Genomic DNA, 28,000 nt, shown 5'->3' with positions numbered 1-28,000 from the left:
GGGCCACACAGGGAAGAGGGGCTCGGCACGTTGTGAATCAGCTGGTCCAAGGGCATTTGCTCTGCAAAGACCTCCTGGGTCCATCACAAGGCAGAAATGGCCCCTGTGATGATCAAAGAGGGTGCAGCCTTGCTGGGGGCACTGGAAATCGTTCTTTGGTGAGCCTCCTGTTCTCTGATGGGTGCTGCTCTAACCAAGTTTCCTAAATAGAGGAGAGAATGTCTTTTCCTTTGCAATTTCTAGATGACTTCGGTAGTCCTAAAGTTTCGGTGGCTCTCCAAGATCATTTAGGGCAGCTAATATATTATTAGTTTTTGTCTGTTTTAGCAAAAAAACTGCAACTGACATTTCCCATGTGATGCTGCCTGTTGAGGGCTCATCTGCTTCTCGTCCAGGATGACGTTTCCAGCTTCATCTTTGATCTTAACCCTCCCGGAGGCATGCTTGGTTTCCTGACAGCCGCTGCAATACACAGTCTTGACGGTGCCATCTGGGTACTCCCTCCTCTTGAACTGGGCTGTGTGGATTTCTTTCTGCCCATTGCTGAGCACAATGGTTTTGTCGCCATTCGTGAGAAGAGAAACACATGGTAAGGCAGCCTGTGCCAGGGCCAATGCTGCCAGTATGGAGGCCAGTAGGGGATGGGGGAGCACAGAATAATGCCCCTACCCAGGTCTGGAGCCCTCCTTCCAAATCTCGTTAGATGAGGGTGCAGAAGGCCACGGGCAGGGGCAGGAAAGGTGCATGGGGGCTCAGGGAACCGGCAGAAACTCGGTGTGGCTGAGAGAGGGCAGGTGGGGAGGGCCAGGAGTCAAGGCGGGAGGTCAGCCGCGTCTGCTCACCTGCAGGCTGAAGCCTGTGCTGACAGCTGGCTCTGATGGTGAGAGGGACGGCAGGGTTGACACAGGGAGTGACAGGGACACACGTAGAATCATTTCAGAAAAGTGGCCCCGGAGGTGACAGGGAAGATTCTGACTGCCATGAAGAAGCTGGGGGAGTCTATTGTAATTGCCCAGGAGAGAAATGGTGAGAGCAGGAGACCTCAGACCTCAGAGAAAGGGTGGAGGCGGGGCAGCGAGGAGACACAGCCCACAGCGCTCAGTGTTCACTTTGATATCAGGAAAGAAAGGGAAGGTCTAAAACAACTTCCCACACTCTCCCTCGGGCAGCTGGGTGGATCTTTACTTTCTGCACAAACTAGCATCGAAATCGCAGCTCTGATGAGCTCTTCCTTGGTGTGCCTTAAACATTTGCTCACACATGTTCTGCAATAGACTCCGGCTTCTAGACCACGTGGTGTGAGGTGAGCACTGAAGACTGGAGTGATTTTTACGGTTATAATTCAAACGCAGCTAATGTCAGTAAAGTAGATACCTAAAAGCCCATTTGAAACCCATAGTCCGTATAAAGGGATTCAAATCAAGGCCATAAGACAAAACTTCTAGAGTCAATGACATTATTTTCTTTTTTTTTATACAAGCACTTAAATGTTTGCAAAAACCTAAATTAATATAAAGAAATTATTAAACATACAAACAAAAACTGGGGATGTTTCGAATTCGCATTGTCTGACATTACTGACCTTTCTACCCTTATGATTGTACCATCAGGAAATAAGGTCTCTTCCTGTCCATCTTTGAGATGTTTCACGTCAGGAAACACGGTTTCTTTGGAGCCATTGGGGTAGAATTTTTCTGCAGAATGCAGTTTTTAAGTGTATGTTACATTGAATCTGTTTAGAAACATGTTCTATCCAAATAATCTACAAAATATTCATGAGATTTATAGACAGTATTTTCTAATCATCTGGCTTTATAACTAGGATTGCCAGGTATAATACAAAATGGACAGTGAAGTTTGAATTTTAGATAAATGTTAAATAATGTATTTATATTATTATTATTTTTTGAGACTGAGTCTCACTCTGTTGCCCAGGCTGGAGTGCAGTGGCATGATCTCAGCTCACTGCAACCTCTGCCTCCCCAGTTCAAGCAATTCTCCTGCCTCAGCCTCCCAAGTAGCTGGGATTACAGGCATGCATCACCAGGCATGGCTAATTTTTTTACTTTTAGTACAGACAGGGTTTCACCATGTTGGCCAGGCTGCTCTCAAACTCCTAACCTCAGGTGACCCACTTGCCTCGGCCTCCCAGGGTGCTGGGATTACAGGCATAAGCCACTACGCCCAGCCAAATGATGAATAATTTTTTAACATATTTCAAATATTGCATGGAACATACTTTTATACCAAAAATTACTATTGTTTATCTGATATTTCAAATTCAGTGAGGGACTTGAATCTTTATTTGTTAATTCTGGCAATCCTACTTATAATAAAAGTTTAAGGACTTCAATACTGTATGAAAATACTCAAGAAGAAAAACCGTGTGAACATCTCAGAGCACATTTACTGTGTTTCACTGTTTCAACCAGGATGTAAACAACATACACACCTATCTTCGCAAATTCAGTAAATTTGTATCTCTAAACCAGGACACTTGTGTCACTTAGCTGCTTAAATCTATTTTGTGGTGATCTGCTCTACTGTGGGCTGAATGCTGTGCCCTCCCCAAATTCCTATGTTGAAATCCAATCCCCAAAGCAATGGTGTTGGGAGATGAGGCCTTTGGGCTGCGACATGGTCATGAGGGTGGGGCCCCGTGAATGGGATTAGCGCCTTTACTAAAGGGACCCCAGAGAGCTGTCTCACCCCTTCCACCATGTGAGGCTGCAATGAGAAGATGCCGTCTGTGAACCAGGCAGCAGCCCTCACCAGACAGTGAAGCTGCCAGCACCTTCGTTATGGACTTCCAGCCCCAACACCACTGTTAACAAGCCAGCCAGTCTATGGCATTTTGCTATGGCAGCCTGAACAGGATAAGGCACACTCCATAAAGAACCGGTGTTCAACATGCATTTTTGTACCTGCTCTTATCATTTTTTATTTACACTTGAACATCTTGCTCTAGGCAGAATGATCTCAGTCTCATTATAACACAAAATTTAGATTCTCCCAACTTGCTCAAGTGATCTCCCTGGCTGAAAGTTTCCTTTCCCTCCCTTACGCTGTCTGACTCCCTGAGTCTGTATGTTTGAGGTCAAAACTCCATTATTAACCCCACAGTCGGTGCCCTCTGCTTCTGAATGCTTTCGATTCTTGCTATAGTAAACATTCAACTTTACATTTTCATATTGATTTGCAGTTTTCAGCTGGATAATAAATTGTAGTAAAGAGCCATAATTCACCCTCTACGGTATCCTCCAGGGATGAATAACAGTGATTTTCACCTTGTACTGGAGACAGAACCCTTGGACGCTGAGGAACTCCCTGTGGAACCTGCTGAAATACTGCTGCACTGCGTCTATTTCATTATAGGAACAGGAATGGGATTACAGTGCCTGCATGTGGGATATATTCACAGCTGCTTGATGTGTTTGTGAAAAAAAGAAAAGCTGCCCAATTAAACTGAATTGATGAGTTTCCATTTGTTCTTTTTTTCATTGAGATGGAGTCTCTCTCTGTTGTCCAGGCTGGAGTGCAGTGGTGTGATCTCAGCTCATTGCAGCCTCCACCTCCCAGGTTCAAGCAATTCTTCTGCCTCAGCCTCCTGAGTAGCTTGGATTACAGGCATGCAACACCACACCTGGCTAATTTTTGTATTTTTAGTAGAGACAGGGTTTCACCATGTGAGCAAGGCTGGTCTCGAACTCCTGATTTCAAGTAATTTGCCCGCCTCAGCCTCCCAAAATTCTGGGATTACAAGCATGAGCCACCACGCACGACCTCCATTTGTTCCTTTAATATCCACTTGCTTCTTTTTCATTTGTATTGTCAACTGTTAGTTTCTGGCAGATAAGGGGCAGCACACACGCACACACACACATATACGTGTGTGTGTGTCTGTGTGTGTGTGTGTATTTAGAGACAAGGCCTCGCTCTGTCACCCAGGCCAGAGTGCAGTGGTGTGATCATGGCTCACTGCAGCCTCAGACTCAGAGCTCAAGTAATCCTTCTGCCTCAGCCTCCCCAGTAGCTAGGACTATAAGAGCATGCCGCGATGCCCAGCTAATTTTTTATTTTTTGTAGGAATAGGGTCTTGTTATGTTTCCCAGGTGGTCTCTAACTCCTGGCCTCAAGATACCCTGCCGCTGTGGCCTCCCAAAGCACCAGGATAACTAGTGTGAGCACCATGCCCAGCCCACAAACTATATTTAAGAAAAATGAATACAGTGAAGAATCTGACAACTGAGGAAGAATTCTACCCCTTAAAATAATTTTTAGCACACAATGGTAAAAGACTGTTTTCCTGTTGTATATTAATGGCACACCCTGCAGAAACTGGGGGCTCTTCTTTGGGTCAACAGCTGAGAGCAACTGAATTCACTCCCTGCCTGGTACGTATCAATGCACGACTCTTGGCTGATTTGCATGAATGTATAAGAACCAGGCATGTGACACACAATTGCACCTGTAAAATGGAAGGAGTGGAAAACAATGGGACTTCTGTTTCACTCTGTTCTTGAAATATCAGCCGTAGGCAGAACTGTTGAACGTATGATAAATATATCCAAGAACAGTAACAGAACTTAGAATTCCTGCTGGAAAATTAACTGATCAGAGACCTACATGGACCAGCTGAGAGTCAAAGTTTTAGATCTTTTAAACAAAAATAAAATACAGACGTATAGATACTTTTCATTTTCAAAAGATTGGTGTTAATATTAATAAATCGCTCAGCATGGCCTTCGCAAATTAGCAAGTGTAATTTTTCTTTGTCTAATGTTTGCTGGAGGTCACTCAAGAAAACAAATGCTCTAGTGCCCACTTTGCTGCTACGTGCCCAGTCAGAGCCTAAATGACAGCTCGTGAAGGCAAAAATTCTAACAAGACACACAGCTGCACTGGCTGAAATATTAGGACAAAAAGAAAAAGGGTTGGGAGCCAGGAACTCGTAGGACAACGTGAGTCTCAGCAGCTTCAAGGGCCCATCTGGAGGTCTGTTGTGTCACGGAGGAGAAGATGCCCCACAGCGGCCTTGATTCTGCCCTGGCAATGGGGCAGATCAGACATCCCACCCACACATCCACTACAAATACCCAGGAATGCTCAAGCAAATCACAAAATCCCTGGGAAATGAGCACCCAAGTTCATGGAAGGGGCTACAAATCCCAGAGGGTGCTGGAACGCAGACTCGAACCTGACCTGCGGCTGCCCTGGTGACCTCTGCAGTCTCCAGGAGATCTGGCCCTTAGTCACTCTGCTGGGATAGGATGAAGGGCTTTGTCTGGGAATTGGAACTGCTTCCACGCTTAAAGAGGACACTCTCTGGCCCAGTCACTGAGCCGCCGCCGAGGACTCAGCAGCCTCCCCCTTGAGCCCCCTCGCTTCCTGACGTTCCTTTCCCCCCTGCCCGCCTTCTCCCGCTGCCGCCGCCGCCTTCCGCAGGCCGTTTCCACCGAGGAAAATGAATCGGATCGTATGTCCGCTATCCAGAACCTCCACTCTTTCGACCCCTTTGCTGATGCAAGTAAGAGTGGTGACCTGCTTCCTGCTGGCACTGAGGATTATATCCATGTAAGAATTCAACAGAGAAACGGCAGGAAGACCCTTACTACTGTCCAAGGGATCGCTGATGATTACAATAAAAAGAAATTAGTGAAGGCGTTTAAGAAAAAGTTTGCCTGCAATGGTACTGTAATTGAGCACCCGGAATATGGAGAAGTAATTCAGCTACAGGGTGACCAACGCAAGAACATATGCCAGTTCCTCGTAGAGCTTGGACTGGCTAAGGATGATCAGCTGAAGGTTCATGGGTTTTAAGTGCTTGTGGCTCACTGAAGCTTAAGTGAAGATTTCCTTGCAATGAGTAGAATTTCCCTTCTGTCCCTTGTCACAAGTTTAAAAACCTCACAGCTTGTATAATGTAACCATTTGGGGTCCCTTTTAACTTGGACTAGTGTAACTCCTTCATGCAATAAACTGAAAAGAGCCATAAAAAAAAAAGAGGACACTCTCTGAAGGTTAGAGCCCCAAGGAAAGAGGGAACTAGAAAATATCTCCTTGCCGGCAGATGGAGAGCACCAAGGAGTGTGGCTGTCTCTCTCTGAGCTCTTTCCAAAGAATGTGTCACTACAGGGTGACGCTCATTTACCCTCACCAATTGCAGTCCTGCTACCTGTACCTGGGACACCTTAAACTAAGAAGCTAACATGAAGTGATCCCAGGCTGGTAGTGCCCTGGGACACCTGGCAGAAGCAAACACAAAGCTTTCTGGATACTATCTCCCAGACTGGGCCCCATAGGATCGCCACCAACACAAGCTGCCAGCACAAATATAAAATAGGTGAGGGAGCACAACACCATGAGGAAGTGCCGGAAGTACTGGAAGCAGAGATAAGCTAGCAGCAGCCAGTGCCACGCGGAGCCCTGAGATGGCAAGCATGGTGCTATCAGAAGCTGATGACAAGGCAGATGTTTGTAGAATATTTAAAAAATTAAAGTAGGAAATTAAAAATGAAAGAGAGAAAAAATTCTTGGTGGATTTGAAAAAGAACAAATGAAATGAATATAGTCTTCAAAATTAAAGCTAAAATGATGTGTTAAATAGCACATAATACTCAACTGAAGAGAAAACTGAGGAAATAGATAAATAATTTACCCAGATGATAACAAGAAAATATAATATGTGAAGACAGAAAGACGCTAGAATGAGGTGGTGTAATGCAGCTATAATTGGAGGTGGAGGAAAGGTAAGACCGATAAAGATAATAGCTCTGAATTTCCCTGAACTTGATAAGGTTCCCAGATAAAATACAGGACACCCAGTTAAATCTGAATTTTCACATAAACTACAAGTGATTTTTTAGTGTAAGTATGTCCCACATACTGCAAGGTACATACTAATAACAAAAAAATCATTTATTATTTACGTGAAATTCAAATTCAACTGGGCATCCTGCATTTTTATTTGCTAAATCTGGCAACCTTAGCTTATGAAAGACACAGTGATTATATTTAAGATGCACAACAGGCTGGCTGCGGTGGCTCACACCTGTAATTCCAGCACCTTGGGAGGCTGAGGCCATGTTAGCCATCCTGGCTAACATGGTGAAACTCTGTCTCTACTAAAAATACAAAAAATTAACCGGGCATGGTGGCACACACTTGTAGTCCCAGCTACCTGGGAGGCTGAGGCAGGAGAATCACTTGAACCAGGGAGGCAGAAGTTGCAGTGAGCTGAGATCACGCCACTGCACTCCAGCCTGGGTGACAGAGCGAGACTTTGTCTCAAAAAAAAAAAAAAAAAAAACCACAACAAATCCGCAATACAATGAACAAAATTAAATCCACAACTAGACATACCATAACGTAACTGGAGACAGAACAGTTCTTAAATGCAGCAAGGGAAAAAATCACGTTTGAAGGAAGAAATTAGACCACCATCAGATCCTCCAGCAGACACCGTGTGGGAGTGGAATAAAGTCCCAACACGCTGAGAAAAATCACTGTCATTCCATTGCTCAAGATTCTCCAGTGGCTTCTCCACAACGGTCTACACGGCCTGGTCCTGGCACTTTGACCTCATCTCCTCTACCCCTGCCACACCGGCCTCCTTGCTCTTCCTCACACACACCACACACTTTTCACGGCTCTTTCACACTCCAGAATGTTCTTCCTGATACACACACAGCTCCCTCTCTCACATCACTCATGGCTCCCTGAAATATCCTCCCTCAGTGAGGCCCTCCTCAACGGCCTACAGATGGGCCCGTAGGACAGCAGCCCAGCACTCTCCCTCTCTGCTTTCTGCCCTCTTGTTTTTCTCTGCAGCTTTTCATAGAGACTGATATTTTATATTGATTTTTATTTTTACCTGATTATTTTATGCTTCCCTCCAATAAAATGTCATGAAATAAGAACTTTTCACAAATTTGCTCACTGCTGAATCCCTAGCCCTAAAACAATGCCTGCCACAGGGAGGCCATGTAATAGCTATGGGATGAGGGTTCAGAAGGTGCATCAGGACGAACGACCACTCATGAACAAGGCAAAACAAAGGACATTTTCAGATGAGCCAAAAGTGTTGATTGCCCCCATCTCTTCTTGCTCATCAAGTAGAAGGAAATTGTGCCAAGAAGAAAAGCCCAAGATATAAGAAAGAAGAGCCCAAATTATGCAGACATTTAAAAAGTTTAAAGTAAACACTGGTTACCTAAACACCACAGTAATAATCGTAACTAATACTGAGGGTGAAAATCAACTTAGAGTAAAAATCCTGGCAGAAGCCAACGCAATGGCATGAAAGATCAGGGAGGAGAATTCGAACTACAAGACTCTTGATTTGGTTGTAGAGGACAGTAAGATACGGATACATGTTCAGTTTATGTAATAAAACCTCAGGTTAAAAGGAAAGCTATTTTCAGATTATATATTTTTCTTATGTCTGTTTCTTATAAGATTGTATTTAAAGGTAAAGATTTAGAAATAGCAAAAGAAAGAACAGAAACACATATACCAGGCATATATTAACTAACTAAAAGAAATTACAAATAAATATTAGTAAATTCATAACCAAACTAGGTTTTTGTTTGTTTGTTTGTTTGTTTGTTTTTGAGATGGAGTCTTGCTCTGCATCCAGGCCTGAGTGCAGTGGTGTGATACGGGATCACTGCAACCTCTGACTCCTGAGTTCAAGCGATTGTCCAACCTCTGCCTCCTGAGCAGCTGGGATTACAGGTGCCCGCCGCTGCATCCGGCTAATTTTTGTATTTTTAGTAGAGACAGAGTTTCACCATGTTGGCCAGGCTGATCCTGAACTCCTGACCTCAGATGATCCGCCCACCTCGGCCTCCCAAAGTGCTGGGATTGCAGGCGTGAGTCACCGCACCCGGCCCAAACTGGGATATTTTTAACACAGTTCACTCATTATCTAATGCAGTGGTCCCCAACCTTTTTGGCACTAGAGACCAGTTTTGTGGAAGACAATTTTTCCACGGACTGGCATGGGTGTGGGTTGTGGGAAGGTTGGATGATTCCAGTGCACTAAATTTACTGTGCACCTTATTTCTATTATTATTACATTGTAATGAAATAATTATACAATTCACCACAATGTAGAACAAGTAGGAGCCCTGAGGGTTTTTTTTTTTTTTTTTTTTTTTTGAGACGGAGTCTCACACTGTAACCTGGGCTGGAGTGCAATGGCACGATCTTGGCTCACTGCAAACTCCGCCTCCCAGGATCAAGCGATTCTCCTGCCTCAACCTCCCAAGTAGCTAAGATTACAGGCGCCTGCCACCACACCTGGCTAATTTTTGTATTTTTTGTTTTTTTAGAAGAGATGGGGTTTCACTATGTTGGCCAGGCTGGACTCAAACTCCTGACCTTGTGATCTGCCCACCTTGGCCTCCCAAAGTGCTGGGATTGCAGGCTTGAGCCATTGTGTCCAGCCGCCCTGAGCTTTTTTTTCCTGCAACTAGAGGGTCTCATCTGGGGGTGAAGGGGGAGAGTGACAGATTATCAGGCATTAGATTCTCACAAGGAGCACGCAACCTAGATCCTTTGGGTGTGCACTTCACAGTAGGGTTTGCACTCCTATGAGGATCAAATGCTGCCACTGTTCTGAAGGCAGTGGAGCTTAGGTATAAGAGATCCATGGGGACTGGCTGCAAATACAGATAAAGTTTCCCTGGCTTGCCCTCCACTCACCTCCTGCTGTGCAGCCCAGTTCCCAAGAGACCCCGGGGTTACCCAGAGGATGGCATTTTAGAGTCCAGGCGAGACTTCAGGAAAGAATGTGGTGGCTTTTACGACAATGAGCTGACTGCACTGTGCGAATAAGTAACACCCATTTATCTCGGTTGTTGCTCGAGCCACGTAGCCAGGCCCACCCAGAAAAGCTGAAACACAAGCCCCCGACTGAGGTCTGACGGCTTTTACAGAGGCGTCCAGACCTGGGTGCACTTACACACCCGCACGGAAGCCGCGAGCTCACAGCTCTTGGATAAGAACCAGGAAAACACGCATTAAGCAGGGTAAGCCCAAATTATCTGGACAGCTGCTGCTGTGGGGAACTTGCCTACAGGGCTCAAGTATCTGCTAACCTGCAAGTCTCCACACCTCTACACACTCACATGCAAAGGCACCTACCCACGTGGGTTCCTGGTGATGTCACTCACCTGTGTGCTTGTTAGGGAACTGCACAACTTCCAAACCACCAGGGTAGGTCGTGCGCGTCGTCTGAGCATTTGCGTGATAGTAAATCTGTAAGCACCAGAAACACCTATGCTGGGAGGCAGTCTGTGTCATCATTTTGAACCTGGATTTAATCTAGTAAAGTCCTTCCTGCGGGTGGGTAAAAGCACCGTCCCAGCAGGTGGGAGTGGGCTGACCTTGTCCATGGGCACCCTCCACAGCAAGGCGGCATGGGGGGAGGGCTTGTCACCCAAGCCCAGAAGTCAAGACACTGTGGCTCTCGGCTAGTGGGAGAGAAGACTGGACCAAGGTGGAGTTCCCGGTCCTTCACCTGGTGGGCTCTGAGCGGGAGTTTGCTGGGGCTGGCAGCCTTGGGGGCCTGCAGGAGGCCCAGGCCCAGCATAGTGAATATGAGTGGGGAGCCCCAAGGCCCAAACCCCACAGCTCACAGATCAAGGGTCTCCCAGCAGCTCCAAACAACAGAAACACTCCAGTCATCCACTGTCCCCGAGTTCTGCCTCTTGAATTGTCCCGTTACTGTGAAGTTCCCCATCATTGTGACCCCCTCTGGTTTCCAATAAAGTGGGGAAAAGAAGAGGGGAAGGAGCTGCTTTGGATGAGGACAGTCATCCAGGAGGGGAGGGGACGTTCCTTATGGTAAAGCGAGCCTTGACCATAAGTAGGGAAGGGGGAATTATTAAAAAGTTAAGCGTCCAAAACTAGAAAACCGTGGGATGTACATGTTTATTTTGAAGTGGGACCACGGAGGACAGGCATCCACTCTCTCCTGAGCTCTGGGACACTGGTGTGTCACTGCATGTCTGCCATCTATCATAGCAACAGCATCGCTGCCCGTCAGAGAAAGGCTGAGGGAAGGCAGGAGAGAATAGGAGGGTGACTTATTTAGAAAAACCACGACACTGAAGTCGAAGGGACGATTTCTGTGCTGTTATTTTAAAGGCATTTTTCTCACATGGGAAATTTGTCCAAATGTCAGAAGAAAGCCCCAAATGCTCAATTCTGCATCATCCCAATAATCATCAAGTCCAAGCTCAGGCTCCTCGCCGGGGTCAGGGTTCCCTTTGGAGACCAGAGAGGTCTGAGGGGAACAGAGGTGCTCTCAGGAGACCTGGGGAGGTGCACACTCGCTGGCCTGCAGTGGCCATTCCCTCTGACCACGCAAAAGGTCAGAACAGGAGGACCCTTCCAAGGCCTGGGCCAGGCCCTGTTCTCTCCCACTGATTCATCCTCACCACGTCAATTCTTATATTGTCACACTCTGCCTCCCTACACCCCCACATCTGGCTAAGAAACAGCTATTTCCTACTCCAAAGTGATGGAAACCTGGGGCAGGCTATGAGATCAGTATCACAGATTCCTCCACTGGGCAGTGGCGTAACACAGGCCACCGTCTAAAGGGGGTCATCCGAGCTCTTTGTTTGCATTTCCCTGCAAAAAAGGGAGCATGCAAGTTAGTTCAGGTCGGTGGAAGAGCACATGGTGGGCCCACCACACCTGTGTCCACACTCGGGGCTTCTAGCTTCCGCCCTCAGGAAGGGTCAAGAGGCTTCGCTGGGATAAAATCACAGAGTCACAAGTAGGCGCCTCGCATTAAAGCAAGTAACACAAAAAATAGAGACGCGCTCTGCAGTCCTTCAGAACTCCTGGACGCTGTGCCTCTACATTTGTACCAAAGCTTGGCTGACAACAGGGAAACTGATCATTCTAAAGAAGGAAATGTTTAGAATACAATTTGGTAATGTGTGGGTACTAAGAGACTATTCTCAATGCACTACAAACCCTGCCCTGACCTCCCTTATCTCACCTTATTTACAATCTGTTTTGGAAATTACCCAAATTTTCTTAAGTTAGAATCAAGTTATACCCTGAATTATCTGGACAAAAATATTGTCACCCTGGAGACCTTGCCTGGAAGAGCTCCAGACTGCTCAGCATCCGTGCTTTCCATGTACGGTCCCTGGACACACAGAGACGTGTAGTTTGAACCAGGGGGTCACAACATCTTCACAGCTCCTCAGCATCAAGTGGGCCCCCAGCTACTGTGATCTGTGGCTTTCTTCCACAAACACATCATTGGCTTTTACCAGTGATGATCGTCATGGTAACAGCAGCTGTCAGCTGCTGAGTACTTGATGTGTGCCAAGCAATATATGCATGGCATAACTTTGGTCTTTATAATAACCTACAGAGGGCTTTCCCAGCCTCAGAACTATTGACAATTTGGGCAGGATAATTCTGTAGGGTTGGGGGGCTGTCCTGGGCATTGGGATGTTTAGCAGCATCCCCGGGGCCCCACTATCTAGATGCCAGTAGCACCCCCACCACCCCCAGTTTTGACAACCAAATATGTCTCCAGGCATTGCAAATGTCCTCAGGGCAGGGAGAATAATTGCCCCCAGTTGAGAACCAGAACTGGGAACACCTCCAGCTCGTACCAGGGATTAGCTCCTGACTCTGCCTAACTTTGTTGCGATACTAATGCTAGTTCTACAATCAACGCACATGTACTAAGTGCTTACCATTGTGTTTCTAGAGAGTTCTGCAGAAGAGACACTATTTAATGGACTATGTTACTTAACTTTCATAACCATCTTGTGAGTTAAGTCCTAATTATCAGTCACATTTTGTAGAGGCTTAGAAAAGCTGAAAACAATGACTGAACTCAGAGCCAGGAGGGGTGCTGGTGTACTCTTGTGTCACCGCACAGATCAGAGGGTCTTGACAACAGGGTCTCACTTGCCTGAGCATACCGAGGAAGCAGAACAGCCTGGCTCAGAGACAGCCTCACCTGACTCCACGGCCTGTGCTCTGCCCGTTCCCCGCCACACCCATCCTGAACACCCAGAGGAAATGGGGCATTGATGTGCAAAGTCATTCCTAATAACTGAGTTGGTTTTGATTTCTTTTTTTTTTTTTTTTTGAGACGGGGTCTCGCTCTGTGGCCCAGGCTGGAGTGCAGTGACGCCATCTCGGCTCACTGCAAGCTCCACCTCCCGGGTTCACCCCATTCTCCTGCCTCAGCCTCCCGAGTAGCTGGGACTACAGGCGCCCACCACCACGCCTGGCTAATTTTTTTTGTATTTTTAGTAGAGATGGGGTTTCACCATGGTCTCGATCTCTTGACCTCGTGATCCGCCCGCCTCGGCCTCCCAAAGTGCTGGGATTACAAGCGTGAGCCACCACGCCTGGCCTAGTTTTGATTTCTTTAAAAAAAAGACAGAATTTTTTTCCAAAAAAATCCACTGTACACACCACTCTCTGATTGGGTTTGATGTTCTTCACGTCACCGTTAGAGAACCGGATGACAGTTGTCTTCTTATCCATGCTCGGCTCCCTCTGGCTGGCTTTGGGGAAGGTGGTGATGGCACAACCCTTGCTCGGTGCCTGTTCTACCTTTATGGAAACACAAAAGCTCGGAGATGAAAAATGATGTAAAGCCTGATTATTGTGGTTTCATTATATTTTCTTCAATTCAGAATTGTTATATGATTATCATCTACATGGCATTCTCGACACTGGCTGTGATATTTCCCCCAAAATTGTACTGAGTGAGTAGATCGGGTCCAAATTCCCATCCCCGAATGTGGTTGTCAGTAATGAATAAGTGCTATGATCTGTCCCACAAACATCCGTCTTTCATAAGCTCGTGTCACACAGTGGCCATCAGTCTACATCTTCCATGGCCGGTGACTTGGTGAGTTTAGAGTCCTGGGCCATAGGAATTGTGGTAATTACTATGTAAAAATTACTCTTGGCACCTTTTTCTTTCCTTTTCATCCCATTCTCCTGACCTATACACTCCTACGGCCCATCCCAAAGATGTGTTGATTTTAATTAACTATCAGCAAAATTATATAACCTCATATGCATAATGCTGCACAAGGAATGTAGAAAGAATATCTTTGTCTTCACATTGAAAATATTACTCATGTAAAAATTAGCAAAAGAAAATATCTGAGAGAAATAATCTCAAGATCTGGGGAGTTAAGATAAGTGCATGTGAAAATTCCAAATGGCAAAATGTGTTTTTGTTATTTATGTCACACTGTCAGTCTTAACCATAGCGCAGAAATACAGGCGTTAATTCAGCTGAGAAAATACAAAGGGAATAAAAGCGAATGCTGGGCTTCTTAAACTGTCTTCAACCATCCACCAAACAAACCTTGACGGTGTGCGCCACCTGCTGGCCAGGACAACAGCCTCGTATTTGATGGGGTTTGAACCAAGATGACTCCACCTACTTCCAAACCAACTCGGTGAATGAAGCAGGGATGTGTTCAGTTCCGTATCCGAAGATGAATTTTTAACCAACACTAAAAACTCCAGCAACGTTTAAAGAATCAATTACTCTCAGAAGTAATAAAGCACAAATAATATTTTAAATGTTCCACATGAAAAGAATCATACAATCTATTTTGGAGTTTATATCATTAAAAGAAACAAAACACAAAAAAGGAAAGAACTTTGGCACATCCAATGCAAGATACACAAGTAGATGCAAGATGAGTCACGAGAAGAGGAAAGTGCTGAAGACCTGGGAGGGAGGATGGGGGAGCCAGGGATGTAGGGGCAGGTAGAGGGGGGTGACCGTTGGTTGTGGGGAGAAAGGAAGGATCGCGCTCGCAGAGGGCACAGCGTGTTACCTAGTTCTTGTGTCCTCATCTTTGCAGTTTCATGAGCTTGAGTGATTGATCCCTCCATGCACGAAGCCAAGGAGGAACATCACTTATGTCTCATGGACCTACCTATGGAGATGGCAAGATCAGGTGCTCAAATGATGTGGGTTTCCTTCTCCCCTGACAAACCACTACAACCGCTGCGCTAAAGACAAAAGCATTTCAGTGAATTCAAACTGTTACTGCAAGTAACATTCCCTGTTGTTCACTTAAACCAAATGCTTTATCCGCTTGCAAGACATAAATTCGCCTTTACTGAGGCAGAGTTCACTCAGCAAAGCAAGCCTGAGGCCGACTCCCAGTTTCTAACAGGCCAACAAGAGACGCGAGATGAATGACCTGTTGAGCTGAACAAGAAGCGACGATGTGCTGCCCCAAGCAGGACTGGGTCTCCTCGGAGCTCACAGAACACCGTAGCTGCAGCCGCAGCCGGTGCCTCTTCTGACCCCTTCCTGAGTCAATGCTGACCACCCCCTCCTTGACACGTCCTTCCGGAACTGAGCTCTCCTCAAGGGCTAAAATGTGGTGGCTGGAAGAGACTTGAGGCTATAGCCTTGGGGTTTTTTTTTTAAGTATTTAAAACAAATCTTCCCCTGAAAAGTCTATTGCTTTATTTACTGGAAATAAACTGGCAGTCAGCAATGCTAGAAACGCCTGGCCCCCAGGTCAGGGCCCCCTGGCCTGTCTGGAGGGAGCGGCGTGCAGAGCTCCTGGAAACTCACTTGGGGAGACCGGACCGCCGGCAGTCATCTGCCTTGGCATTTGGATGTTGTTTTTCTTCCTGTACTTCCTCCTTTTTCATCTTAGTGACCACGGGCTGTGCTATTTCCAGGGAAGATGGTGGGTTTACAGGAAGATTCTGCAGAAAGCGTATAATCCTAGTCTCCCGTGGTCTCCATGAACACTGCAGTGTGAGGCGGGAGAAATGCACCTTGCCCTGGCATTTTGCAGCCTCTGCCTCTAAGTCGGTGGGCGCGGCTGAGCCCCAGACAGTCAGCACCAGGACTTTGGACCACGTTTTGTGTTTTATTAAAGTGCTTATCTCCCACTTGTATGTTTGATCAGGGGTCAGGGTGGCCACAGTGACAACTGCCACATTTAACACCTGATACAAACAACACACAGAGACACCACCTGCCATGGCTGTGGCGCTCTTTCTCAATGCAGATCATTAGCCCTGAGGCTTCCAGGTGAACTCATTAGCTGGATCCTCAAACAAAATAAAACCCTAAGAAAAATGTTCCCACTCATCCCTCACTGAAGATGTTGGAAAGTGCAGAATGGAATGTGGGATTTTCGCGGGAGAACAGGAAACAAGCGGGACCTGTGTTCTGAGACTTCCCCGCCAGGTGCCTACTTTTACATTATACATAAGTTCACAGCCCGAATTTCCTGCCGTAGAGAAAATAATTTCATTTTATTGATTTGTTTTTTGTAAAATATAGCATGTTACAAGTGGGCCCCTAGCTAGGGCTTAGAAGTATGTTTGCTATTCTTGCCTTCCAGTCTATTAATGTCAATTGCAAAATGTAAATCAAAATGATAAAAAATGAAACTCTCACTAGGGGAACACATAAGTCATGAAAAATATTAATCTTGTTTGTGCTAAATGCAACCAACTTAACTCTATAAAAAAAAAGTCTCTGTTTGAAAGGCTGAACCTCAGGAAATAAAGAGACATTTGGAATCATCTTAATTTTCTGTTCTTGTCGAGAAGATGGGAAGACGCAACCATCTCGTGACACTCGTTCCGAATGTCACTTCCCCAGGACGAAAAGGTCACCTTCTCAGGTCTCCCTGAGGGGAACTGGGTGGGCCACCCTCGCAGAAACCACTCAACCCACCTACCTGCAGTCCGCAATGTTTGGGGAAGAACCAGCCAACTCGTCAGGTTGAACGTGGCTGAGAAATCCGCCTTCAGAATTCTCTGAGACTGATGAGCTTCCATCTAAAAAGCAAATAAGTTAAATTTAAAGGGACAGTGCATATACACTGTGGAAATATCATTATCCTAATGCGATTGCTAAATCCAATTTAAGTGAACGGGTGAACACCTTCTCTCTTCTTCATGAGATCACTATACACATGTCAGGTCAGTTCAACAACAAATGATCCTGTAAGGAACATTAATTCTTTAATGAATACACTCAGTCAGTATTTCTTGGGCATCACTCTGTCTCGAGTATTCTGATGGATCAGGAGATTGACGGATGGAAAGGCACTGTCTCAGCCTGAAGCTGCTCACCGTCCTGTAGGAGGCAGACACGGGAGAGAAAAGCCGGATCGCTGCGCCACTGGCTTGTGGGACCCATGAAGGGACAGGGGCTGTGGTGAAGGAGCATCACAGGCTTCCAGGAGAGCCAGGGATCGGGGGGGCTTCCCCAGGATGGCGTCACTGTCAGCTGAGATGATGTCTGGAGGTTGCGGAGGTGCTAGCAGGTGTGTGGGAGACAAGGCCTCCAGTTCTGCCCGGCACCAGCAAGTAAACCGAGGTCTTGTTCAGGGAACTGAAGGGGAGGGGGCAGCAGGAACGAGGCCGCCAGGCTGGTGCAGACCTGATGGTAAGGGCTTCCCCATCCTGCAGAGGAGCGCAGAGGGGACTGTGAGGGCAGGCAGAGCCTGGGGTGGTCTGAAGCAGATGATGGCACCAGCCTCACCTCTGTGAAGCTCCCTGCAGAGGCCCTGAAGCAGCCTGGGGGACAGGAGGCCTGGGGAGCGGACCCGGGAGGAAAACAGTGTCGGGTTCGGCCCTGCAGGGCCACACAAGCCTGGGCCGAGGATGGGAAGGAGTCCAGGTGCCAGGCAGCCCAGGGCGAGTGGTGCCCACAGGCTTGGGCTGTGCTGCGCGTAAGGACCACACTGAGGCTGGGCCACTGCATGGGCTCTGTTTCTTTACCAAGACAGGGTCCTGAGGGGGTCGTGAAGCTGCTCTGGTCATCTTCTGGCAGCAACGTGAGGAAGGAGTTCTTTCCCAACTCTACCAGGGGTACTGTTGGCTCCTCCCAGTGGGACCCTCGATACAGAAAGCACCCACAGCTGCATGGACAGAGCTGGGCCTCGGGAAAGAGGCTGGGCAGGTGCCGGGTGAGAGGGCGCTCCATCAGGGTGGCAGCAACGCCATGGGCCGGCAAATGGAGAGAAGGGAACAAAGCCCCCAAGTCCGCCCAGCGCCAGCCAGTTGCCTTCTGCTGGGAGTGTGCTCAGGGGGAAGCGGCCGGTAGGATTCCGAATCTCCAGCCACGGCCCCTGGAGACCCGCACGTGGGCTGCGTGTGGGGTGGAGAGCTGGGGGTGTCGGCAAGACTCCCAGGTGAGGACCCGACGAGGGAATCAGACACAAGGTGGTCAGAAATTAGGCAGCTCCATGAAGGACACGTCCTTGCCGTAGTAAGATGTTCTGCTCACGCGTATCCACAAGAAAGCCCCGCAGTTTACAGGAAGCATGGAAACAGTTAGGAGTCCCCGACCCTGCTCACCAGCTCCTCCGGCTGCTGCCATCTGCTCCTGCAGCGTGGCGGCCTGGGAAGCCTGCACTGGTGATTTTCTGCCACTGGAGTTTTGTGGACTTCGGGAAGATGGATGCATAACCTGGGGCAAAGACAGTCAGAGGCCCCCCTTGTCACAAGGTCCCTGCAGCCGGCAATGCCTCGAGCCCACAGGCTGGGAGCACAAAGGCATCTTCAGCCATCCACGATTTCCAGCAAGACCCCAGGGCTCACCCAACAGCCCTGCACTCCGCACTACAGGGCAGGTCAATTCTTTTAAAGACTCTGCAGAAATATACCAACTGCAGAGCTCAGGAAAGCAATTGATTTTTAAAACCCAATTCAAGTTGTTTGCTTTTCAAAACCCAATTCAATTTATTTGCTTTTATAGCATTAAAGACATGTCTGCAGAAATTCAAAGTTTTATCTATAGAAACATAATTAGGTTAATAAATTACTAGGTCTATTTCGAATAACAAATTGAGTACTTTTATTAGACCTAAGTGGAACTTCATCTGAATCTGAATTTTCCATGCGGCCAGTGTAGAGTGACCCAGGTTTCCGAGGTCACCTTTCCGTCTTCAGACACCCCCCGTCTTTCTGCACCGGGAGTCGGCCTTCCAGTGGGTGCTGGACTTCTGTCCTGATGTCTCCCGGGAGGACTTTTCTCTCTATCTTCCTGTGGTGGTGTTTTCCCTGAGTTAATTCCTTCTGTCTTTAAACTCATTGGCTGAAAATAAATGTGGTTGCATTAGTAACCATCATATTATTTTAAAATGTTAAGCAACACATCACACCAGCTACCACAGAATCTAGGCGATTCTACCCCCGCTTCCTACAGAAGGACACGTGAAGCATCCACGCTTGGTGTCTCTCAGTCCCCATTTTACAGCCACAGTCTTGAGGAATTCAGGAACGGTACGGCTGATATTGTAGAATAAAGTCAACAGTGAAATAAAGTACTTGAAACTCAATTCAAAAATGCACAATAATAATGTTCTACCTTTTCTGCTGTTTAAAAATTCATGGTTTTGAGGCGTGGATAAGCCACCCATTCAGTTATCTATCTACTCGTACATTGCCCGGCTCGCGTGCGATTAACTCAGGTCAGTGAGGGAGCGTGAGAGAAGTCCGCGTCTCACGGGAGGCTGGACCTATGCAGTCCGTCCTGGGACTTTCGATGTTTTGTACTCATAGGATCTGAAAGGGCTCTTTTCCTACTTGTGACAAATGCTTGGAGTAGATTTCTGATCTTCCTTCAGGGAATAAAGTGTTATCTGCTCAGCAGTTGCTTTGGGAAAATGCGAGGGGATAAACCATCTTCAGGAGTTGGGGGGCAATCTTCTCCATCCACATCAACCCAGTATCAGTTGCTGGCTGAGGACTCACGAGATTTGCCTCTCGAGTGTGAGGGTGACACGAAGCTGGGACGGGAAGAGGCACACTGGCCAGCAGAAGGTTCTAAAGAGGAGGTAATTTTAACAAGGAAAAATGTGATGGAGACAAAATAGCATCCTGCACTGTGGCCCCCAAGCAAGCAGCACAGCCCCCGTTCAGAGGAGTCCAGGCTGAGAAGCAGCAGGTGCAAGATCACAGTGCAGAAGCAGGGAGCGTGGGAGGCTGCGAGCCCCGAGACGCATGGGCCATGGCGCGTGGAGAGAGCGCCACGCACATCACCTCCACGGGTGGGACCCACGGAAACAAAGCCCCCGAGTCCACTCGGCCCCAGCCAGACGCTTGCCGCTGTGAGTGCGCTCAGAGGGAAGCAACCGATAGAACTTGGAATCTGCTCTACAGCAGGAAGTGCTGCGGGTTAGGGTCTTGTTTGAAAGGCACAAACCCGTGTCCTCGGAAGAACACAGGACTCCAGGGAGCACCACGCTCGCCCAGGGGGGTGAAACTGTGTGGTGAGGAGCTGATGGGATGTGTGTGTTTGTGTACAGAACCTGTGCTCTCTTTACAGACGATAAGCACGAAGGGTCACCTTTGGAGGAGCTAAGTTGTTAGGTGACGATCTCTGTCCCAGGAGAGTGGCACTCTGACTCTTGCGGCCAGCGTGTTTGGGCATTGTCTCTTCATCAGCTGACAGAAGTGAAATTTTTCCAGAAGCAGGTTGCAATGCCTAAAAGACAAAATGCAGGGAAATTTTTCACATTTTCAAAGGTAAGATAAACTCAAATTTTAATACAATCCAAAATAATTGGAATGTCCTAGAAAAAATTAGGGTACAAGATGGGGGGACTTGGCCTGGTTTTTCCCCTAACATGTTGATAAGAACAGAAACCCTCACCCAACGTTTGTGAAGGGAGCTTTGTGGAGCCCGTGTGTGCTTTGTGTTTCTTATTGTGGTTCCTTGTTTCAAAATGATCGCAGGATCCCAAAGGCCACAGAATGAACAATACCCGACACATCTTCCTTCAGGCTCACGTGTCTTCAGCGGGGAATGCGGTAACGGAGGAGGAAAATGTGATGCTCCTTCTACTGTTGTCTCTACAACTGTCTAAGATTCGAAATGCAAATTCCCCATTTTCCCTGTTTTCAGCAGACTGACCTGGAACAGCGGGATCCTTCAGGTGGGAGGAGGTGCGTGAGGTCTGGAATGTTTAATTATTCCCTGCTCTCCCCTCTGAGGAGGAGGCGGGAGTGGGAAGGGGAGAGGGTTGCTATGAACGAACCCTTAACACCAGATCCAGAGTGGCTCATCCACACAGCAGAGCCCGCGTTCCGAGGGTGCTCATGCCTCAGCCTTTTAGATACTCAGTCCCTAAAACTGCGACTACACACAGATACACCTACGCAAATTTAGAGTGTGGAATTCACATATCCCGTCCTTTCTTCAAATCAGGTATGCTCTCGTGAGCACAGATCCTCTTCTTATAAACAGCCCCATGGTGACCAGTACAATGCACAGAATCAAAAAAAAAATTTGGAAATTCACCAAGCTCTAATCTCAAAATAAGAGAATGATGGAAACTGTAGGGAGTGTGAAGACTGAATGAGACTTCATTGATTCTTGGGGTTATTGTTATGGTTACATTTCGACCAACATACAATGACCCAACTGAGGCAGTAGATACTATTTTTTAGGAACTGGCATACAGTATAAGCAGGGAAAAATCCCTGTGGGTCTTATGGGTTCTCCTCACAGAAGAGGGACAATCCCGGCCAGTATTTGTGGCGATTTCTCCTTCTCTACCTCTGATGGAGGAACAGCCTGCCCGGCTTCCGCTCTTCCTTCCGCAGAAGGACTGGGCCCTTTGCTGTGCTGAGAGGCTAAACCCGCTTTCTTTCTGAGGCAGCAGAAGCCATCTCCATGGAAACAAAGCTCTGGCAGAGCTCCCGAAGAGTGGGAATAACTTCCGAGCTTTCCCGTAATTTCTTGTACAGGAATGTGCGGCTGTTCTTGCCACGCTGGGAGAACCCACCACAGAGCAGGCTCCTCTGGAATGTATTCCATGGGTGCCTCTGTGTGTGTGTGTGCGTGTGTGTTGTAATCACTGTGTCGTATCGGAAATATTCTAAGTCCTGGAAGTACCGATTTAAAAGTTCACACAATAAGTGCAGATAGGAAATGTTGGTACTTTTCTTAACCCACTGAGAAATATCCCCACTTACATGTGGAGGGTGTTCACGTGGTTCCACGTGTCCTTACCTGTACGTATAATTTTAATGATTCAAGTTGTTTAGACCCATGTGCGGGAAACAGAACCCAGACAAGGCAGTGATAACACTGGCCACATTCACACTGTCTTAGGCTCGGGCTTTGAGCCATGTGATCACACTCGAAAGCTCAGTGTTCTATACAGGCAGGCGGGTGCTGGGAGGCACCGACTACTACAGCATGAGAATGCTGGTTCTTCCTTTGGGATAGAGCAGGGCAGTGATGTGGGACGGGCGCAGGAAAGTCCTGGGTAGAGAAGGGCAGGTCCCTGGCTAGGGCTGCACCCCCGGGCCTGTGCCCAGGGACCTAGGCATTTCTGCTTTCATGCCCAAATGTAGCATTTCCGCTTTCGTGCCCAAATGTAGCATTTCCAAGACCACCCTGGCCCACCACACTCCCATCTTGTGCCTGTGAAAACCCCAAGACCCTAGTGGGCAGAGACACAAGTGGCTGGAAGTGAGAGGAACACACTGGCAGATGCCAGCAAGCCATTGACTGGCAGAATGACACGGAGATTGGTCAGGGCGGTCAGAGGAGAGCCCAGCCACTGGGCTGCCCAACTCCAGGTAAAAACCGCCTTCCCACTCCATCTCGGTTCTGGCTCCCCCGTCTGCTGAGAGCTACCATCACCCAATAAGAAACCTTGCACCCATCCTCCAAGCCCATGTGTGATCTGATTCTTCAGGTACACCAAGGCAGGAACCCAGGACACAGAAAGCCCTCTGTCCTAGTGATGTGCAGAAGGTCTAACTGAGCTGATAAACACAAGCTGCCTACAGATAGCTAAACTGAAAGAACGCCCTGTAACACACGCCCACTGGGGCTTCAGCTGTAAACATTCACCCCTAGACACTGCCGTGGGGTTGGAGCCGCACAGCCTGCCCCTCTCTACGCTCCCCTAGAGGTTTGAGCTGTGAGACACTGAGGGAGCCAGCCACACCCCATCGCAGACCCTGCGAGGGGGACAAGGGAACTTTTCCCGTTTCAACAGGTCTCGATCGCATTCTACACAGCTGTCCTAGAAGATGAACAGAAGGAGACCAGGCCACTGAGCTGGCTCTGGAGTCACCCTGGGTTCAAATCCCAGCTCTGCATTCTCTAACCGGTGGCCATGATGGAGTTAGTCATAGGATCCATTTCATAGGGTCGTGGTAGAGATTAAGACGGTAACACTCCCTGCCTAGCCCATGTGAAGTCCACAGTAAGGGTTTGCTGCTGCTGTCCTGAGACATCATGAGATGTCTTAGAATTCTAGACGTGAGATGCGCAGCCTGGAGGCGGCCGTGCTTCTGTCTGCTGGAGCGCCAGGTGAGAGGCCTGATGTATCCAGTTCTTTAATCTTTACTTGTGGGAAATGGGGTGGATGGAAAGATAGCAAGTCCTCCCACCACCTGGAGCGTGAAGGATACCACGTCACCCAGCAATAAAGCCCACATCTTTACGAGGACGCTATTTTTACATAATGCAAATGATACAAAAACACAAGTGCGCCTTTGGTACCAGAGTGTGTGGTTCTCGCCCTGCGTGTGGGGACGCTGCAGGCTTCTTCCTGGCTTCCCACTGCTGCCGCTGCAAACTTCTCAGCTCTTCTCGGAGCTCCAGGTTCTGCTTCCTCAAGACATCGATATGACTCTGGAGTTTTCTGTGAACATCAGCCCACAGCGACTCCTGTCTCCTGAGCTCTTGGTGGAGTCTGGTGATCTGCTGCTGTAATGACTGTTATTGGGAAGAGAACACCAGAAATCCTCTCAGACGCACAACCGGCACATTCATCTGCAAAATACTCAAGCCCTCTCTAATGTAAGACCAACACCCTTTCTAGACAAAAAGACACCCAATGAGATAAACAGGACAACCACAGCCTTTTTCTTTCTTTCTCTCTTTCTTTCTTTCTTTTCTCTTTCTTTCTCTTTCTTTCTTCTTAAATTTTTATTTATTTATTTATTTTTTGGCAGAGTCTCACTCTGTCACCCAGGCTGGAGTGAAGTGGCATGATCTCACTTCACTGAAGCTTCAACTTCATGAGCTCAAGTGATCCTCCTGCCTCAGCCTCCAGTGTAGCTGGGACTACAGGCGTGCACCACCACACTTGGCTAATTTTTGCATTTTTAGTAGAGATGGTGTTTCACCATGTTGTCCAGACTGGTCTCAAACTCTTGGGCTCAAGCAATCCACCTGCCTCGGCCTCCCAAAGTGCTGGGATTACAGGCATAAGCTGCCATGACTCGCCACAGCTTTATTCTTATTAAGTAGTGTTTATTATGAGTTCGTCTACATAATATAACCAGATAAAGATGGTTAGTGAATTATGATTCTTTGTTAAAACACTACAGCAATAAGAGGCTGGCATTCTTTGTCCTTCCTTTTTTTCTTTTCTTTTTTTTTTTTTCTTTGGAGTCAGGGTCCTGCTCTGTTGCTCAGATTGGAGTGCAGTGCAGTGGCACTGTCTCGGCTCACTGCAACCTCCACTTTCCGGGTTCAAGTAATTCTGGTGCCTCAGCATCCTGAGTAGCTGTGATTACAGGTACATGCCACCACACCTGGCTAATTTTTGTATTTTTAGTAGAGACGGGGTTTTGCCATGTTGGCCAGGCTGGTCTCAAACACTTTGCTGGCATGGATGTATGGTCAACAGTTTAAAAATTATGGAAGCCACTGCATTTTCAACCTGACATGTTAGCCTTCCCGTGGCATCCTTCATTGGACCATAGAGCCTCCAGCCTGGCTCTGAGAATAAGCAGGATCGTGATAAAGGTACAGCCCTGCACTGCGTGGCCCTGGCCACAGAGACCCATGGCACTTTCTTGAGAGCAAGCACTGTCCAACTGGGTCCGGTGAGGAAGATAGTTGCTGGGATGATGTGAGGCATGTCAACCTGATTTTCTTTAATGAAGTTTTTAAAGTCTGGTGCCTTCTCCTGGATTAGAGGAGAAAAGCTGGAAAGTTAATATTTTCTTTAACTCCCTGTCCTGCCCCCCCATCCACCAAGAGAGAAGGTTGCAGAGGGGAAAAGAGCCGCGTGCCCCTCTGAGAGGAAGTTCAGCATCAGCATCCCGGGCTGGCGCATTCCTAAGGGGTCTGGCGAGGGAAAGTTCAATGACAGGCCTCAGGGACAGGAGTCAGGGTCCCGCCTGGTGGGACTAACTGTGTCCCCACGGGGGTCAGCTCACCGGCATCTCCCCGGCATTGCCGTCCTCCCTGGGGACCTCGGCTGCCGCAGCTGTCTTCTCCATGGCAGCCCCAGCTCCTGGACATGGGTCCTCTGGGTGGGTGCCTTCCTTGGGCTTCCCAGCCTCGAGCTGACCCTCTAGCATCCTGGTTGGGAAGGGAAGAGCTATGGCAATGCCTGAATGCAGCCCCCTACCCCGTCAGTGTGGGCTGAAGGTCCAGCCTCAACCTAAGGGCGAGCAGGAACCACAGCTGCTCTTCTCCCTGGGGGTCCTGTACATATTCCCAAGCCTGAAGCTACCAGGTGAAAGGACACCACAGATGGAGGGACTGAGCGGCCCACAGCTGGCTCTCCACCATCCTCCATGGAAAACCCTTCAGTTCCTAGAAGATCAGCCTGACACCTAACACACTCCCAACATCCACAGACGGAGGGACTGAGTGGTCCATACCTGGCTCTCCATCATCCTCCGTGAAAAATGCTTTAGATCCTAGAAGATCAGCCTGACACCTAATGTACTCTGGTCATCCAGAGAAGGGTGTGAGCGGGGTGTGAGCCGGTGTGAGTGGGGTGTGAGTGGGATGTGAGTGGGGTGTGAGCAGGTGTGAGGGGAATGTGAATGGGTGTGAGCGGATGTGAGCAGGATGGTCTTGGGGTGTGAGTGGGATGTGAGTGGATGGTTGCGTGCGGCCCTGAGGGAACTCTTAGCTCTTTAATCAGCACCACTGGATCAACACCCACTTGGAGGGGCACAGGCAGACCCCACACTGTATTGAGTCTGAGTTTTGAACCATCAGGATGACATTTGTGAATTCACGGTGAAGACGTGGAAAGGAAAGCCCTTTTGATAGGTACAGCATTTATGCCGGTTCTAGGAAGCTCACAGCAATCAGAAAACTAAAACAAAAGAGGAAACGCAAAGCTCCCTGCAAGCCTCAGGGTCCTCTGTGAAAGCCGCTCCCACCCCTGCCTCACCCTCTCGGTTTTAGGAAGTGAGCGGCCCCCAACGAAACCCCGACTGTTTATTCATAAACTTCTCGCTGTATGCAAACCTGAGAATGAACAGTTTAACCACAGTGATTGGAGAAATGCTGTTTAAAAGAGAGTCTCCTGGTGGAGGCAAATCGAAGGTCAAGAGCAAGACCTACCAGTAACCGGATCCCTGGCCGTTCCTTCCCCGCGGGGACTGGGACAGTTTCTGTGGAAGTAAGCGAGGGTCTGCGGTCCTCACAGCCCTGAGAAAGCTCCTTCCTTCCTGCTCCTCTGAGGGGATACCCCAGTGTCCTCGGCCCCAAACTCGTGACCCCCTCAGTCTGGGGAAGACCCCTTCCCTCAGCCCCACTACCAGACCTCGTCACCTCACCTGGTCCCTGCCAATCACTTCTGCCAGGACCAGATCATCTGGGCCGTGTCCCCTCAGCTGTCCCCAAGTCCTCTCGCCTCATCTCCAGAGACCAGGGAGCAGCAGACGGTTCCAACGGACTTTCTGTCTTAAAGGGGCATGAGCGTCTCACTCAACGTCACCACTGGACCAGCTCAGATAATAATTAAACATCCCAAACCTGCAATTCTAACATAGGAGCTCACTGTCAGTGGAGTCCATCCATCCACAAAGGACACTGGAGAGAGTCAGACTGCTGCTCCCCATTGACAAATACCATGTGTTTAATATCAAGTCTTCAATATCCAGCGTGTAGTAAGAGCTCGTTTCTCTGAGCATACATTCTTGACGAAATATAAACTGTCTTTGCATGTCAAATTATTTACTAGAAAAAACATTTTTATGAAGGGAAAATATTGTATGTGAGTTTAAAGAGGAGACAGGATTCAAATTTTCATCATTTCACAAAATGCGTCTCCATCTGAATTGTCGTGTGATTTTTGTGACAGAGAAGAGAATGAGGAGCAAGCGAGAGTCCATGTTCCTGTTAAGCCCTGGCCGTCCTTCTCATCCGGAGCTCCCCTGAGCCTGCTTGTGCTGTGTGTCACTCGGATAGTTCCGCAAGCGACTCGCATGCAATAGGCAGTAAACACCGACGTCGTGAATGAATGAAGAAACTACCACAAAGAGGAAACGAGGCACTTTTGTCCCTGCGTGTCATTCTGACCGTGGGATTGTGTGTCCTGAGGTGTGTCAGGTGTTGTGTGTGTGTCCTGAGGTATGTGAGGGGTTGTGTGTGTGTCCTGAGGTGTGTGAGGGTTGTGTGTGTGTCCTGAGGTGTGTGAGGGTTGTGTGTGTGTGTCCTGAGGTGTGTGAGGTTTGTGTGTGTGTCCTGAGGTATGTGAGGTGTTGTTTGTGTGTCCTGAGGTGTGTGAGGTGTTGTGTGTGTCCTGAGGAGGTGTGTGAGGTGTTGTGTGTGTCCTGAGGAGGTGTGTGAGGTGTTGTGTGTGTGTCCTGAGGTGCGTGAGGTGTTGTGTGTGTGTCCTGAGGTGTGTGAGGGTTGTGTGTGTGTCCTGAGGTATGTGAGGTGTTGTTTGTGTGTCCTGAGGTGTGTGAGGGTTGTGTGTGTGTCCTGAGGTGTGTGAGGGTTGTGTGTGTGTCCTGAGGTGTGTGAGGTGTTGTGTGTGTGTCCCGAGGTGTGTGAGGTGTTGTGTGTGTGTCCTGAGGTGTGTGAGGTGTTGTGTGTGTGTCCTGAGGTGTGTGAGGGTTGTGTGTGTGTCCTGAGGTGTGTGAGGGTTGTGTGTGTGTCCTGAGGTATGTGAGGTGTTGTTTGTGTGTCCTGAGGTGTGTGAGGTGTTGTGTGTGTCCTGAGGAGGTGTGTGAGGTGTTGTGTGTGTCCTGAGGAGGTGTGTGA

At 48.2% G+C, this 28,000-nt stretch overlaps 2 protein-coding genes and 1 pseudogene across 4 annotated transcripts; 1 reads left to right on the top strand and 2 right to left on the bottom strand.

The window, feature by feature from the left end:
* Positions 1 to 307: 307 nt before the first annotated feature.
* Positions 308 to 15,693, bottom strand: LOC100607378 (centromere protein J). Its single transcript, XM_030804719.1, is given in 7 exon segments — positions 308 to 334; positions 336 to 570; positions 1,583 to 1,694; positions 10,179 to 10,263; positions 13,468 to 13,608; positions 15,231 to 15,406; positions 15,624 to 15,693. Coding segments are annotated over 7 exon segments (846 nt in total).
* On the top strand, positions 5,328 to 5,997 carry LOC101178813 (annotated as a pseudogene). The gene has a single exon (XR_001115485.2). The product of XR_001115485.2 is annotated as a eukaryotic translation initiation factor 1 pseudogene (transcript).
* On the bottom strand, positions 14,573 to 26,698 carry LOC100596552 (t-complex 10 like 2). Of its 2 annotated transcripts, XM_003271789.4 has the most exons (8): positions 26,569 to 26,698; positions 25,207 to 25,351; positions 23,537 to 23,752; positions 20,360 to 20,497; positions 18,947 to 19,105; positions 18,367 to 18,478; positions 16,740 to 16,839; positions 14,573 to 15,750 (listed from the first exon to the last, which is right to left on the bottom strand). In XM_003271789.4, exons 2-8 carry the CDS (start codon positions 25,348 to 25,350, stop codon positions 15,738 to 15,740), a joined length of 882 nt encoding a protein of 293 aa, XP_003271837.3. In that variant the 5' UTR covers position 25,351; positions 26,569 to 26,698; the 3' UTR covers positions 14,573 to 15,737. The 2 variants fall into 2 exon arrangements, with proteins under 2 accessions (XP_003271837.3, XP_030665827.1); XM_030809967.1 differs by lacking the exons at positions 14,573 to 15,750; positions 26,569 to 26,698 and adding an exon at positions 16,251 to 16,290 and having other exon boundaries at positions 16,746 to 16,839; positions 25,207 to 25,350.
* Positions 26,699 to 28,000: the final 1,302 nt, after the last annotated feature.

Source organism: Nomascus leucogenys, chromosome 3, assembly GCF_006542625.1.
Source record: "Nomascus leucogenys isolate Asia chromosome 3, Asia_NLE_v1, whole genome shotgun sequence".
In the NCBI taxonomy this organism is placed as follows: domain Eukaryota; kingdom Metazoa; phylum Chordata; class Mammalia; order Primates; family Hylobatidae; genus Nomascus; species Nomascus leucogenys.
This window is presented reverse-complemented; position numbering and strand designations above follow the sequence as displayed.